At 56.7% G+C, this 13,136-nt stretch overlaps 1 protein-coding gene across 1 annotated transcript; it reads left to right on the forward strand.

Annotated features, from left to right (window-relative positions):
• The first annotated feature begins 987 nt into the window (after positions 1–987).
• LOC141786203 (interphotoreceptor matrix proteoglycan 2-like) lies at positions 988–12,868 on the forward strand. The gene is given in 20 exon segments (XM_074664952.1): positions 988–1,521; positions 2,354–2,551; positions 2,848–2,889; positions 2,892–3,013; positions 3,172–3,200; positions 3,465–3,497; positions 3,778–3,824; positions 4,646–6,435; positions 6,514–6,675; positions 7,035–7,093; positions 7,172–7,192; positions 8,148–8,401; positions 8,513–8,574; positions 8,660–8,879; positions 8,972–10,773; positions 10,858–11,077; positions 11,540–11,750; positions 11,901–12,089; positions 12,221–12,422; positions 12,785–12,868. Coding segments are annotated over 20 exon segments (5,838 nt in total). The 5' UTR covers positions 988–1,430.
• The last annotated feature ends 268 nt before the right edge of the window (positions 12,869–13,136 follow it).

Genomic DNA, 13,136 nt, shown 5'->3' on the forward strand with positions numbered 1-13,136 from the left:
GTGGTCCTGTTTTGGCTCCGCAGGTCTACAGCAGGATAATCTGATGGATTGGAGGTTAAGATTAGACTGATGGATTAAGGACCTTCATGAGGCCTGTGTCCGGATTTCCTAAAATGATCAGCGGTAGTGAACTGATCCAGACTCTCTGTGGGACACCGGTCCAGGAATAGACTTTGTTCTGGGTCCATGAGGGTCTCTGTTAGAGGTCTGTGTGGTGGCCTCTCTCAGACGAGCTGTGTGTGTGTGGACATCGTCAGGAGAGAAGGAGGAAGATCTCCTCCTCCTCCACCTCCTCCTCCTCCTCCTCCTCATCCTCCTCCTCCTCCTCCTCCTCCTCCTCCACCTCCTCCTCCTCCTCCTCCTCCTCCTCCTCCTCCTCGTTTTGTTTCCTTTAATCTGATCATCCAATAAAAGACGTCCGCTATTGTTGACCCAGAGAGGCGGTGGGGGGTCAACGTCTGGACCGGCCCGATTAGAGAGCGGCGTCCGTCTGGGCTCACACTGAGAGGTTTAGGTTTTTATTCATGAGGCCGGATTAAGACCTGACTGGACTCTGTAGTGGTCTTTATCAGGGACTGAGAGGAACCTGGTCCTCTGGTCCCTGAGCAGGTCTCTTCTCTGGTCTGGGGCTGAAGCAGGAACGTGGACCTGAGAAGGTCTGGTCTGTAGAAACTGCTCCGCTGCGACCTCTTAGAGCATCACGTGACCTCTCAGGGTGTTTCAGGTAATCCAGAGATCAGTGTGTGTGTGTGTGTGTGTAGACCACCTGCTGGGGTCCTGATCAGAGACACACCTGAGGAGAGACCAGGTGAGGATTCTGGGTCAGGTGGTTCTGCTTCTCACCTGAAGAAATGTGCACAGGTGGATTCACTGCAGGGTCTGACTGTGTGTGTGTGTGTGTGTGTGTGTGTGTGTGTGTGTGTGTGTGTGTGTGTGTGTGTGTGTGTGTGTGTGTGTGTGTGTGTGTGTGTGTGTGTTTTGATCACAGTCAGGTGAGCACAGGTGAATGGTCTGAGGTTCTTTTCCACCCAGACTCTGGCTCTGATGTTGGTTGGTGTGTCTCAGTCCAGATTCTGGTTCTGATCCTGGTTCTGATCCTGGTTGGTGTGTCTCAGTCCAGAGTGCGGTCGTGTTTGATTCCCTGAGTGGCGGCGACCCGCTGCACCGTGCGCGGCGCTGACACTCATCCACTCCAGCAGCTTAACAAATGGGATTAAAGCGAAGAGGAAAATCTCCCGCTCCAAAGTCCCATCTGCTCACCTGAGAGGGAGCGAGGAGCAGCCCGACGCGACCACTACCTCCTGCGACGCCGCCGTGTTTCAGTCTGAGGGATGGCGAGCCGAGTGCCGGGCTGACGGCTGTGAGACAGAGCGCCCATGAGCTGAGGACGGGGGGGGAACCAGGATCAGGTCCAAGAGCAGGACGAAGACATGTTGACCGACAGGAGAGGGGACGGACCGAGGACGGTGCTGTGGGCGCTCGGGGCCCTGCTGCTGACAGGATACACCTGCACACACTCAGGTGAGCGCCGCCGCCGCCAGGACCACGCTCAGCTCCCACTGAGTCTCATCAGGTCCTGGATCAGTAGCTGGATCAGGTCCTGGATTAGGTCCTGAATCAGATCCTGGATCAGGTCCTGAATCAGGTCCTGAATCAGGTCCTGAATCAGGTCCTGGATCAGGTCCTGGATCAGGTCCTGAATCAGGTCCTGAATCAGGTCCTGATTCAGGTCCTGGATCAGGTCCTGGATCAGGTCCTGACAGCCAGTTTGCACCAGAACCGCTCAGTGGGGTGGTGTGTGGTGTGTGTGTGTGTGTGTGTGTGTGTGTGTGTGTGTGTGTGTGTGTGATTGCTGTGAGGTGTGTGTGTCTGCAGACATGCTGATGTCACTGACTGACTGGTTCCTCCTGATGTCTCTGACTGACTGGTTCCTCCTGATGTCTCTGACTGACTGGTTCATCCTGATGTCACTGACTGACTGGTTCATCCTGATGTCACTGACTGACTGGTTCATCCTGATGTCTCTGACTGACTGGTTCCTCCTGATGTCACTGACTGACTGGTTCCTCCTGATGTCTCTGACTGACTGGTTCATCCTGATGTCACTGACTGGTTCCTCCTGATGTCACTGACTGACTGGTTCCTCCTGATGTCTCTGACTGACTGGTTCATCCTGATGTCACTGACTGGTTCCTCCTGATGTCTCTGACTGACTGGTTCCTCCTGATGTCACTGACTGACTGGTTCCTCCTGATGTCTCTGACTGACTGGTTCCTCCTGATGTCACTGACTGGTTCCTCCTGATGTCTCTGACTGACTGGTTCCTCCTGACCGTCTGTCTCTGGTCTCTCAGGCGGGTCTGGAGACGGGAGCTGGTCTTTGGGGGACCGTGTTGGTTTCTGGGCGGACTCAGATCAGCCTCAGCACGGACGCCACACGGCTCTGGCGCGCAGGAAGCGAGACGTCCTGTTTCCCAGCGGAGTCAAACTGTGCACGCAGGAGACGGTGGACCAGGCCGTGGCGAACCACCTGAGCTACTTTCACCTGAGAGGTAAGATCAGTCCCTCCCGCTCCCTGACACCCGAGGTGTTTCACCGCAGCGCTGATCCAAACCATCTTAGCGGCTCAGAGTCCGTCTGCTGTCATCCCAGGCAGCCGATCCCGCAGAGGTCAGAGGTCACGCAGAGCTGTGCGCGCTGCAACAACATGACCTTCTTAGAGAGTCACCGTGTCCCAAGGTCTTCCTGTCAGTCCAGGTCAGACCCCATAAGAGGGAAAACCTGGACCAGAGGCTGGAGCTGAACACTGATCTGTGTGTGTGTGTGTGTGTGTGTGTGTGTGTGTCAGTGTGTCAGGAGACAGTGTGGGAGGCCTACAAGATCTTCTGGGACGGCTGCCAGACCGGGACGAGTACCAGGACTGGGTCAGTCGCTGCATCAACGGCTCTGTTAGCGTCATGGACATCGGGAGCTTCTTCAGCCAATCAGAGGAGCACGCCGAGCTCATCAGGAGCGTGAGTCCACCCAGCTGATCACACACACACACACACACACACTGATCACACACACACTGATCACACACACACACACACACACACTGATCACACACACTCTGCATGTGTCAGATCAGATGTTTTTAAAGCGTCTCTCTGTCTCTCTGTTTCTCCCTCAGAGGATGGCTCAGGTGGCAGAGATGAGCAGGTGAGTCTGACGTCTCAGTGAGTCATGTGACCAGGTGTGCTGAGGCTCTGCTGCTGTGCAGGAACAGGATGATAGAGGGTAGACAGATGAATGAGTGAGTGGATGAATAGGTGCTTCCTGTTGCTTGGCGCCGCGCTCAAAGCGTGTGACGGCGGTAGATTCTCTCTGCTTTCGCTCTGCTCCGCACGCTCAGTTTACCTGTGTGACTCACCTGTGAAAGCTTTTCTCAATCACACCTGTGCTGTGTTTTATCACCTGCTGCAGTGTGCCCATCACCTCAGGCCCGCCTCCATGCAGGTAGGCCTGCAGACACCAGACACACACCTGTAGAGCTTACCTGAGTCAGGGATGACAGCGTGCTGATGTGTGATGGTGATTGTTTGATCACTGAATGATGATGGGATGACTCATCAGACACTTTGCAGAGAGAGGGAGGCTTTTATTTTGGAACAGGAAGTGTCATGGCTCCTGGTTTTAGTCGTGGCCATTCAGGAAGGAGATGATCGAAGCTTTTCTTGTGGATGATCCAGTCGTTCTCTCTCCGTCTAAACGTCTGTCTCTGTTTTTTCCTCCTCAGCTCAGAAACGGTGATGGAGCATCTGTCAGAGTCTGAGGATGGAGCAGGTAAACACACCTGAAGCCCTCCTTTAAACTGACATCTCTAATCTAAGAATAGATTATGAACCAGGTTTCCCTCAGGGTTCAGTCGTGTTTATTTCAGAAAACAGATTAAAGTTTGAATCCTCAGAAAGATAAAGTTCAGGACTCGCTCTGAGTTTGCTCTCAGCCTTTATCAGGTGAGCTCAGTCAACAGGTGGTTAATACTGACTTACTGCTGACCACTCAGTGACCCACTCAGCTCTCCAGGTGTGTACAGGCACACACACACACACACACACACACAGACCTGAATCCACCAGGAGGTCCAGAGTCTCCGGGATTCATCCATCAACCCTCAGCTGAGAGCCAGATTTCCTACGCTGACAGAGTCACCTGAACACACCACTTCATACGCTCTGACTCTGTGTGTGTGTGTGTGTGTGTGTGTGTGTGTGTGTGTGTGTGTGTGTGTGTGTGTGTGTGTGTGTGTGTGTGTGTGTGTGTGTGGCTGAGTCCTGTCTCAGAATAGCTCGTTAAGCTCATTTCCCAGCAGAGTCTGGTCAGAGCTGTGACTGAGTCAGAGCAGGACAACCATCAGGGTTAGTGAGAGCACACCTACAGGAAGCACCGTCTACCTGTGTCTACCTGTGTCTACCTGTGTCTACCTGTGTCTACCTGTGTCTACCTGTTTACACCTGTGTCTACCTGTTTCCCCCTGCAGTCTGGTCCCAGTCTGGTCACAGTCTGGTCTCTGGTGGTCTGGGTCTTTCTCAGTCAGGGTCGGAGCTGTAGTTTTTGTGAGCTGCTTTTCTTTTTCTCATCCACTGTTTGAACTGATTTTACAGGAAGTGACATCATCTTGGACCTCCCACCTGGCTTCAGCGCCACAGGTTGGACCCCTGTGTTTCCTCTGTCCCAGGAGACGGACCTGGAGGCGAGTCCCTCTCCCACTCAGGGACTCGGGGACCTGACCTTTGACCCTGTGGCTGCTGCAGAGGAAGCAGAGCAGGAACCAGGTCCTGAGATGATCCAGGAGGTAACACCTGAGGGGGAGGAGCCTCCCTCAGAGATGGCGGTCAGAGAGGTTGTCACCGACGCCGCCATCGTGGTTCTACCAGAGCCGACGAACGCACCCGACGCAGACGCCGCCTCGTCTGAAGAGTCAGCACAGCCTGTGTCCCCAAACCCTGCTGCTGCAGCTCCTGCTGCAGCTCCTGCTGCAGCTCCTGCTGCTGCTCCTGCTGTAACTCCTGCTGCTGCTCCTGCTGTAACTCCTGCTGACGTCCTGGTGAAGGAGGATGAGGAGCAGAGGGGAGAGGAGGGGGAGGAGCATGATGAAGGCTCACCAGAGCCACATCACCCGGTTCCTGATGACGGAGACATTTCGAGGCGCCCTGCAGGAGAGGAAGGAACCGAGGACGTTTACGGAGCCACCGTGTTCCCAGAACCAGGGGAGACCCGAGTGTTGGATGATCCAAAACCAGAACCGGACTCTGTGGGACTGATGGAGGAGACAGACGGGGACAGAGGACCAGAAACCAAACCCACCCTGTTTTCAGAGCCTCCCTCTGAGCCTGTGGGGATTCTACGAGACAACCAGGACCAAGACCCGTCCCCCGTCAGACACCAGGACGGGTCCAGTGGTTCCCAGGAGTCCTCTGAGGTCAGAGTACGGACCGAGGACGTGAACGAGGAGACGGCAGAGGAGGATTCGAATGTGGGAGGAGGAGATGAAGACGGGGACGCCAAGGAGGCAGCAGAGTTCGTCACAACAGAGACAACAGAGGTGGAGGCTGCTGAAGCGTCCCTAGAGCCAGGGACCAGTGAGGAAGGGACGCCACTAACAGCTGGTGACGCTAACGAGACTCCGGGACCTGCAGAGGGACCCAGACCTGAACCAGTAACACCAACAGGACCACAGTCCACGGGAGGAAGTCCCAGAGAGGAAGAGCAGACCAGGGAACCCACACCTGGACCTGGACCTGGACCTGGACCTGGACCTGGTCCTCAACCAGGAGAGGAAACGGATCTGACCCCAATGTCTCTAGATCCAGAACCTAAAGCAGACGGGCTCAGACCTGAAACTCCCCCCGAGCCCGAGGAGGACGTCACTCCGGTCATCGCCGTGGTTCCTGAGGACGCCGAGGGTCTACTTCCTCTGACTGAGATGGAGGAAGTCCCTGGACCGGATCTGAAGGGGGGAGAGTTCTCACCTGAGGGGACCCTTCAGGAAGGTGAGCCCCCAAGAGAAGGTCCAGAAACCGAGTCAGTCCCCGAGGCCTTAGGTGAGACAGAGATGACTGCTGACACCGAAGACGCAGCGCCAAGCGTGGGCGGCGCCCACATCATCCCTAAGAGCGTCTCCTCAGACGCCACGACAGAAGACGCCAACGAGATCATGACAGACGCTCCCACGGACAGCGCCTCCCAGTCCAGCGTCAAAGGAAGTCCAGAGACCGCAGCAGATCTGACGGAGAGGCCGACCCTGGGCGTGTCCCTGGAGCTCACCACCGAGAACCAGGTGGAGTACGAGACCAGCAACGTCCCCGACCTCACGGAGAGACCCGACACGGCCGACGACGAGGGCGTGCTGGGAAACAACGGCTTTGGGCTGGAGGTCCAGACAGATGGCTCTGTAAGGCAGCGCAGGTCGGTGTCAGGACGGTTCTGATGAACAGCTCCTAACGTATCCCCGTGTGTTTCCCCTCCCCAGATCGGAAACGAGATCGATAACACCATGCTGTGGCCCCCGAGACCCCTGAGGGACCACACGGTGGCGCTGAGCATCAAACTGAGAGGAGAAACCTACCACGACGCCCTGAGAGACCCGGCCAGCCCCCAGTACCAGCAGCTCGCCAGACACTTCACACGCAGGGTGAGTGGTTCAGAGAGCCGGGTCAGAACATCCAGAGAGCGAGCCGGGTCAGAACATCCAGAGAGCGAGCTGGGTCAGAACATCCAAAGAGCGAGCCGGGTCAGAACATCCAAAGAGCGAGCCGGGTCAGAACATCCAGAGAGCGAGCCGGGTCAGAACATCCAGAGAGCGCGGCGTGTTCCTGGTGGAGAGTCAGACATGTTTTCTGTAACAGCAGACTGAGACTGAACGTGACGCTCTGACATGAAATCCTTCATTTTTAAAGCTGCTGTTACCCTCATTCATCACCTGACAGAGTGTGTGTGATAACACACACACACACACACACACACATTTTAACCCCTGTGTTTCCTGTCCAGGTGGAGGACGCCTTCGAGAGGCTGCCGGGCTTCAAGAACATCCAGATCATCGAGTTCAGGTAAAAGTTTCTGTGTGATTCAAACTCCTCATTTCTCTGAGTCTGTGTTTAATAAATCTGTGTTTTCTCTGCCCTCAGGCCACAGAAGGACCTGGAGAGGTGAGCACCACACACACACACACACACACACACACACACACACACACACACACACACACACACACACACACACGCACACACACACACACACACACACACACACACACACACACACACACACACACACACACACACACACGCACACACACACACACACACACCTGTTGTGTCTGTGTTGGACCCTCAGGTCTTTAAAAGTTGTAAGATGGGATTTTCTCACCTGGTCCAGTCTACCAACCCCCCGTTAAGCCCCGCCCACCTGCCTGTTGTGGTAAATAAGAGCTGCTGCTCTAATTTCTCTAAAGCTCAACAATCGTCTCTCAGCTCTTAACTGGGATAAGCCCCTCACCGCTCTGCAGCCACCTGCAGCCACCTGCAGCACCTCAGGATTACCCTCAAGACCAGCACGACCCACTGTCCTCAGACCACCTCCCCTCCTCAGACCACCTCCTCCTCCTCAGCCCACCTCCCCCTCCTCAGACCACCTCCCCCTCCTCAGACCACCTCCTCCTCCTCAGACCACCTCCCCCTCCTCAGACCACCTCCTCCTCCTCAGACCACCTCCCCCTCCTCAGACCACCTCCCCCTCCTCAGACCACCTCCTCCTCCTCAGACCACCTCCCCCTCCTCAGACCACCTCCTCCTCCTCAGACCACCTCCCCCTCCTCAGACCACCTCCCCCTCTGCAGCCCCAGATGGCAGATCACTCTGTGAGGTGACCCAGGTGTGTGTCACATGGGCAAACATCAGGCTAACGGCTAACGTCACGCTAACATCAGGCTGTAAACACTGACAGAGTTTAACAGTTTGACAAAAAGCTTCTTAAAGCTACTGACTCAGTGACTCAGTGACTCAGTGACTCAGTGACTCAGTGACTCTGTGACTCTGTGACTCTGTGACTCAGTGACTCAGTGACTCTGTGACTCAGTTCAGCCCTCTCTGTTGTCTCTGGCAGGGGTCTGGTGGTCCTGGTTCACTACGCTCTCACTCTGGAGGTGGACGGCGGTGGCGTGGCCAACGACACGCTGGACTTCATCTCTTTGCAGAACAACCTGGTGGAGAAGAACTTTCCCACGGCCCCTGAACAGCCCACCGTGGTCTACACCATCACCGACTTCAGAAACTACATCACCGAGGCGCTGCACAAAGACAACTTCATGACCAACAGCAGCCTGGGGACGGAGCCCGACCTCCCACACATCCACAAAGGTGAGAGTTCGTGTTTACGCTGTCGTTCAGTCAGAGATCAGCTCAGAGATCAGCTCGGTCAGAGATCAGCGTTGTCGCTGACGCCCTGTCTCCGTCTGTCTCCGTCTGCAGAGGAGAACCTGTTACCAGCGATGAAGCCCACGAGCCGGACCGTTGATGCCTACGACAACATGGTGAGTGACTGAGACGTTTGCTGGAGCTGACACGTTCCTAACATCGATGAACAAACGAAGTGACCGTCTCGTTGTCCTGGCTCAGGATAACGTTCTCGCCGCAGAGAAACCTCCCGACGCACCGAGCCACGAGCCCGACAACAGCCAAGTGTTCCTCAAGAAAGACGACTTCATGTTCGACCCGTTTGACCCCTGGAAGGGCGGTCAGGACGAGGGGGTCAGCGAGAACGACGTGTTCATGTTTGACGAGAGCGCCGCTCCTCCGACCGCTGCAGAGGAGAACGTGGACCTGGAGCGAGCAGAGAGTGAGTCACAGGCGGCGAGCAGCCGCGTCGGTCTCTGAGTGATCGTAGAAACGTCTCAAACTCTGCTCGTTGTTGTTTTTCTTCTGTTTCAGACTCTGAGAACATGGAGGACGAAGGCTTCCTCCTCAGCAACATCGCCGTGGACAAACCGGCTCGAGGAGACCACGCCGTCAGTCCGGGAGGTTCTCCTTCAGCTGCGCCCCCTGTGTTGGTTTCAGACTCTGAGCTCCTGATGGATCAGGGGTCCGGCTCTGGTTTCTCCGGGGACGGTCAGGAGGAGCGATGGTCTCTGGGGTTAGAGGAAACCCCCCATCAGACCGGTTTCTTTGAAGACGGCGCCGACGAGAGCCTGGAGGCGATGCCGCCGCCTGACCTGGAGGAGACGGAGGACGAGGATGAGGGTTACCGGGCCGTCGATCCACAAACCGCTGAACAGGTTGATGTGATTACAGGTAAACCCGAGGTCACCGCCACGCCGCCTCTGAAGACAACCAAACTTCCTGCTTATGAAGACGCCGTGCCAGGTGGCAGCCTCCAGAAACCTTTCCTGGACCACATCCTCGTCACGCCGCACATCAGCACTGATCCGCGTTACTCCACCACAGAAGCACCTGCGTTCTCCCCTGAGGGAACCGGGGCGGCGGGACTGTCGGTGCAGCCGGCCGAGGCCTCGGGCATCTACGACGAAAACCCTCTGACCGAAGCCGCTGCCGGGGCGGTCCCAGAGGACTCTCAACCTGAGTTCTGGACCCGGGAGGCCCCCATTCACAAAGACCCGACTGCATCTTTGGGTCCAGAAACCAGTGAAGACCGAGTGACACCAGCAGAGCCCCCATCAGCAGCCGGGCCCGAGCCAGAAGAAGGTGGAGCCGAGGAGGAGCGAGCTGTGGTTATCTTTGCACCAGAAGCCACCCAAGTCCCCGAAGCTGACCCCTCAGGATCCAGCTCTGACCCCTCAGGATCCAGCTCTGACCCCTCAGGATCCAGCTCTGACCCCTCAGGATCCAGCTCTGACCCCTCAGGATCCAGCTCTGATCTGATCCCTGAGCACCCAGCACGGCTGGAGGTTTTCACAGACAGACCGCTGGAGCCTAAAGGTCAGAACGGCGAGGAGATTTTGGACGAGCAGCACATCGGAGCCCCCGACTCGGCGCCGACCCCCACTCCAACACTGATCCAGGACCAGGATCTGATGGTGGACCAAGTCATCATCGTGGCCACGGCTGCTCCCGTCCTGGTCCCTGCGAGCTCAGACCACAGCAGCATCGTGGAGCACTCGCCCGAGAAGGACTCGCCTTTCACACGGGTTTCAGATGTGGCCCCAGAGGACGAAGACCACCACGAACACCCGAACCACGAGGACGACAGAGTCCCCCTGATCCATCCAATCACAGACGTTCCTGTCCTCAATCTGTCCCTGGACCTGAAGAACAAGTCAACGGGTTCCTCAGCCGACAGCGGCAGTGGTCCAGGTGGTCCAGGCGGTCCAGGTGGTCCAGGTGGTCCAGGTGGTCCAGCGCGAAACGGGGTCGACACGTTTACTGATCCAGAGTCAGGTAACGAGATCCTCCGATCGCCTCCGGCTCAGGAGGTCCACCGCAGTGCGCCGGATACAGCCGTGGAGCCCGTGGCGGTGGATTACTCTGACGTGCCGACCATCGACGTCAGCTTTGACGTGTTCCAGTACGGCGCGGGCGTGAGCGAGAGCGACAGCAGCGGCTTCTCCAGCGGGACTCAGGGGAACGATTCAGGCGTGTTGGCGTTACCGAGTCCGGCTGGCAGGGACCTGATGGTCTTCTTCAGGCTGCGCGTCACCAACATGGCGTTCTCCATGGACCTGTTCAACAAGAGCTCGTCTGAGTACAAGGCGCTGGAGCAGCGCTTCCTGCAGCTGGTGAGAGCAAAGATTGAGGTGTGAGCGAGCGCTGCTCCTCCCTCCTCTCCTGGTCTCCTCACCTCCTGGTTTTCTCGCCCGCAGCTGGTCCCGTATCTTCAGTCCAACCTCAACAACTTCCAGAACCTGGAGATCCTGAACTTCAGGAACGGCAGCATCGTGGTGAACAGCAGGATGAGGTTCGGGAAACCGGTCCCCAGCGGGGTCACCAACGTGGTCTACCTCATCCTGGAGGATTTTGCCAACACTGCGTACCAGACCATGAACCTGGCCATCGATAAGTACTCCCTGGACGTGGAATCAGGTGAGAGCGAACAGGGGGGGGGGTATGTGCAGGTGTGTGTGTGTTTTGTGTATTTTGCGTGTGCGCCCACTCTCTCTGACGTCTGTCCTTCAGCTGCTTTTTTCCTCCGATGAAGACGCATCAGAGCAGCGGCTCTGTAATCCTCTTATCCAATCAGAGGAGCTCATGACAGTCAGGTAATCTGACTCCTAACGTGGAGTCCACCTGAGAGTCCTCCCTGTGTGGAGACAGGACTCGGAGCTCAGTGGGTTTGTCTCAGGGCTCAGACAGCTTTGGCGGACGTTCAGGCCGCCGCGGTGGATCAGAGAAGGCGCTCAGGAGCCGACGAACCGCCTGAAGCAACCCTCTGACCCTCCTCGGAGCCAGGCCGTTTGACCTGAGCGATTAGTGAAAGAGACGCCGTTAGCCCGAGGAGCTAAAGCTAACGTAAACATCACGTTTGTGTGTGACCCTCGTCCTCAGGTGAGCAGGCCGATCCCTGTAAGTTCCAGGCGTGTAACGAGTTCTCCAAGTGCATGGTCAACCAGTGGTCGGGCGAGGCCGAGTGCGTGTGCGACCCCGGGTACCTGAGCGTGGACGGCCTGCCCTGCCAGAGCGTCTGTGAGGTGCAGCACGACTTCTGCCTCAATGACGGCAAATGTGACATCATTCCCGGCAAGGGCGCCATCTGCAGGTAGGAGAAGTTTACACAGGTCAGGCCTGAAGGCGTCTGCTTCAGTCACACGTAAAGATCCAGGTCTGAGAAATCTCTCTGCGTCTGCTCCCGTGGACCTGATGTTGAGGAGCAGTCTGTGATCAGAGCTCTGACCCGTTGTTCCCGCAGGTGTCGCGTTGGCGAGAACTGGTGGTACCGCGGCGAGCACTGCGAGGAGTACGTCTCTGAGCCCCTGGTGGTGGGCATCGCCATCGTCTCCGTTGTGGGCTTCCTCCTGGTGGCGGGTGGTATCATCTTCTTCCTGGCGAGGACACTGCGAGAGCAGTACGACGGCGAGGACAGCGAGGACCCGTTACGGTTAGCGTTATGTTGGCGTGCGTCGTCAGCTGCAGAGACACTGAACACGCGTCACGTTGTGGTTTTAATGAAGGTTGATGTCACTGGTTGATGAAATATTGTGAGCTCATGGCGTCCTGTCTCTCCTGCAGACGGGGCGACAGCGTGCCCACGCTGGAGCGAGCCACGAAGTTTAACCCCATGTTCGAGAGCGACCCGGTGTCCGCCCAGTACTACCGACGCTACGACGACGAGGTGCCGCCGTACAGCAGCTCCATCAGCACAGACGGCGTGCGAGAGCTGAGCAGCGACGAGGTCCGGCAGATCTACCAGAACACCACGCTCACCAAAGAGGTTTGTTTCTGCAGAACACGGACCGGGTCAGACGGGTCAGACGGGTCAGACGGGTCAGACGGGTCTGACGGGTCAGACGGGTCAGATGGGTCAGATGGGTCAGAGAGGATGGTCAGCACTGCTCGCACAGACTCAGACGGTCTGAGGACTTTCTTCAGACGGTCTGCAGACGTCCCGCGCTCTGAGCCTGACTCTGGATCCTGACTCTGGATCCTGTGTAGTGACATTTCCTGTGGATTAGCCGGAGTTTAGCGACACGGCGGTGTATTTTTAACACCTCCTCTTCCCCCAGCCCCCACCTCAGACTCGTGTTGTCCCATAAACATGTTTTCCTCTCTCTGACCTTTGACCTCTCTCTGCAGGAGATCCAGGAGCGTCTGAGGATAATCGAGCTGTGCTCCAGAGACCAGCACTTTGCAGACTTTGTGCGACAGACTCAAGTGTGAGTGTTGATGCAGGCCAGCAGGTGGCGCCCTCAGAAACACGTCTTCCTGTCATTTGAGTGAAACAGACGTGTGGAAGTTTCACATTTTAACATCCAATAAAAAAAGAAACACCAACAGGTGTGCTGTGAGTGAACACTTCCTGCTCAGTGACCAATCAGATCACTGGGTCACTCTCTCTGACCCCTGGAGGATTAGCGTCTCTCTGTGGGGGGTCCAGAGCTGCATGATGAGCCCAACAACACGTCCACCTGGCAGGAGCACACCTTCA

The sequence above is a fragment of the Halichoeres trimaculatus genome, unplaced genomic scaffold (assembly GCF_033239565.1).
Source record: "Halichoeres trimaculatus isolate MK-OKI-2021-1 unplaced genomic scaffold, fHalTri1.1 fHalTri1_scaffold_24, whole genome shotgun sequence".
Taxonomy (NCBI): domain Eukaryota; kingdom Metazoa; phylum Chordata; class Actinopteri; order Labriformes; family Labridae; genus Halichoeres; species Halichoeres trimaculatus.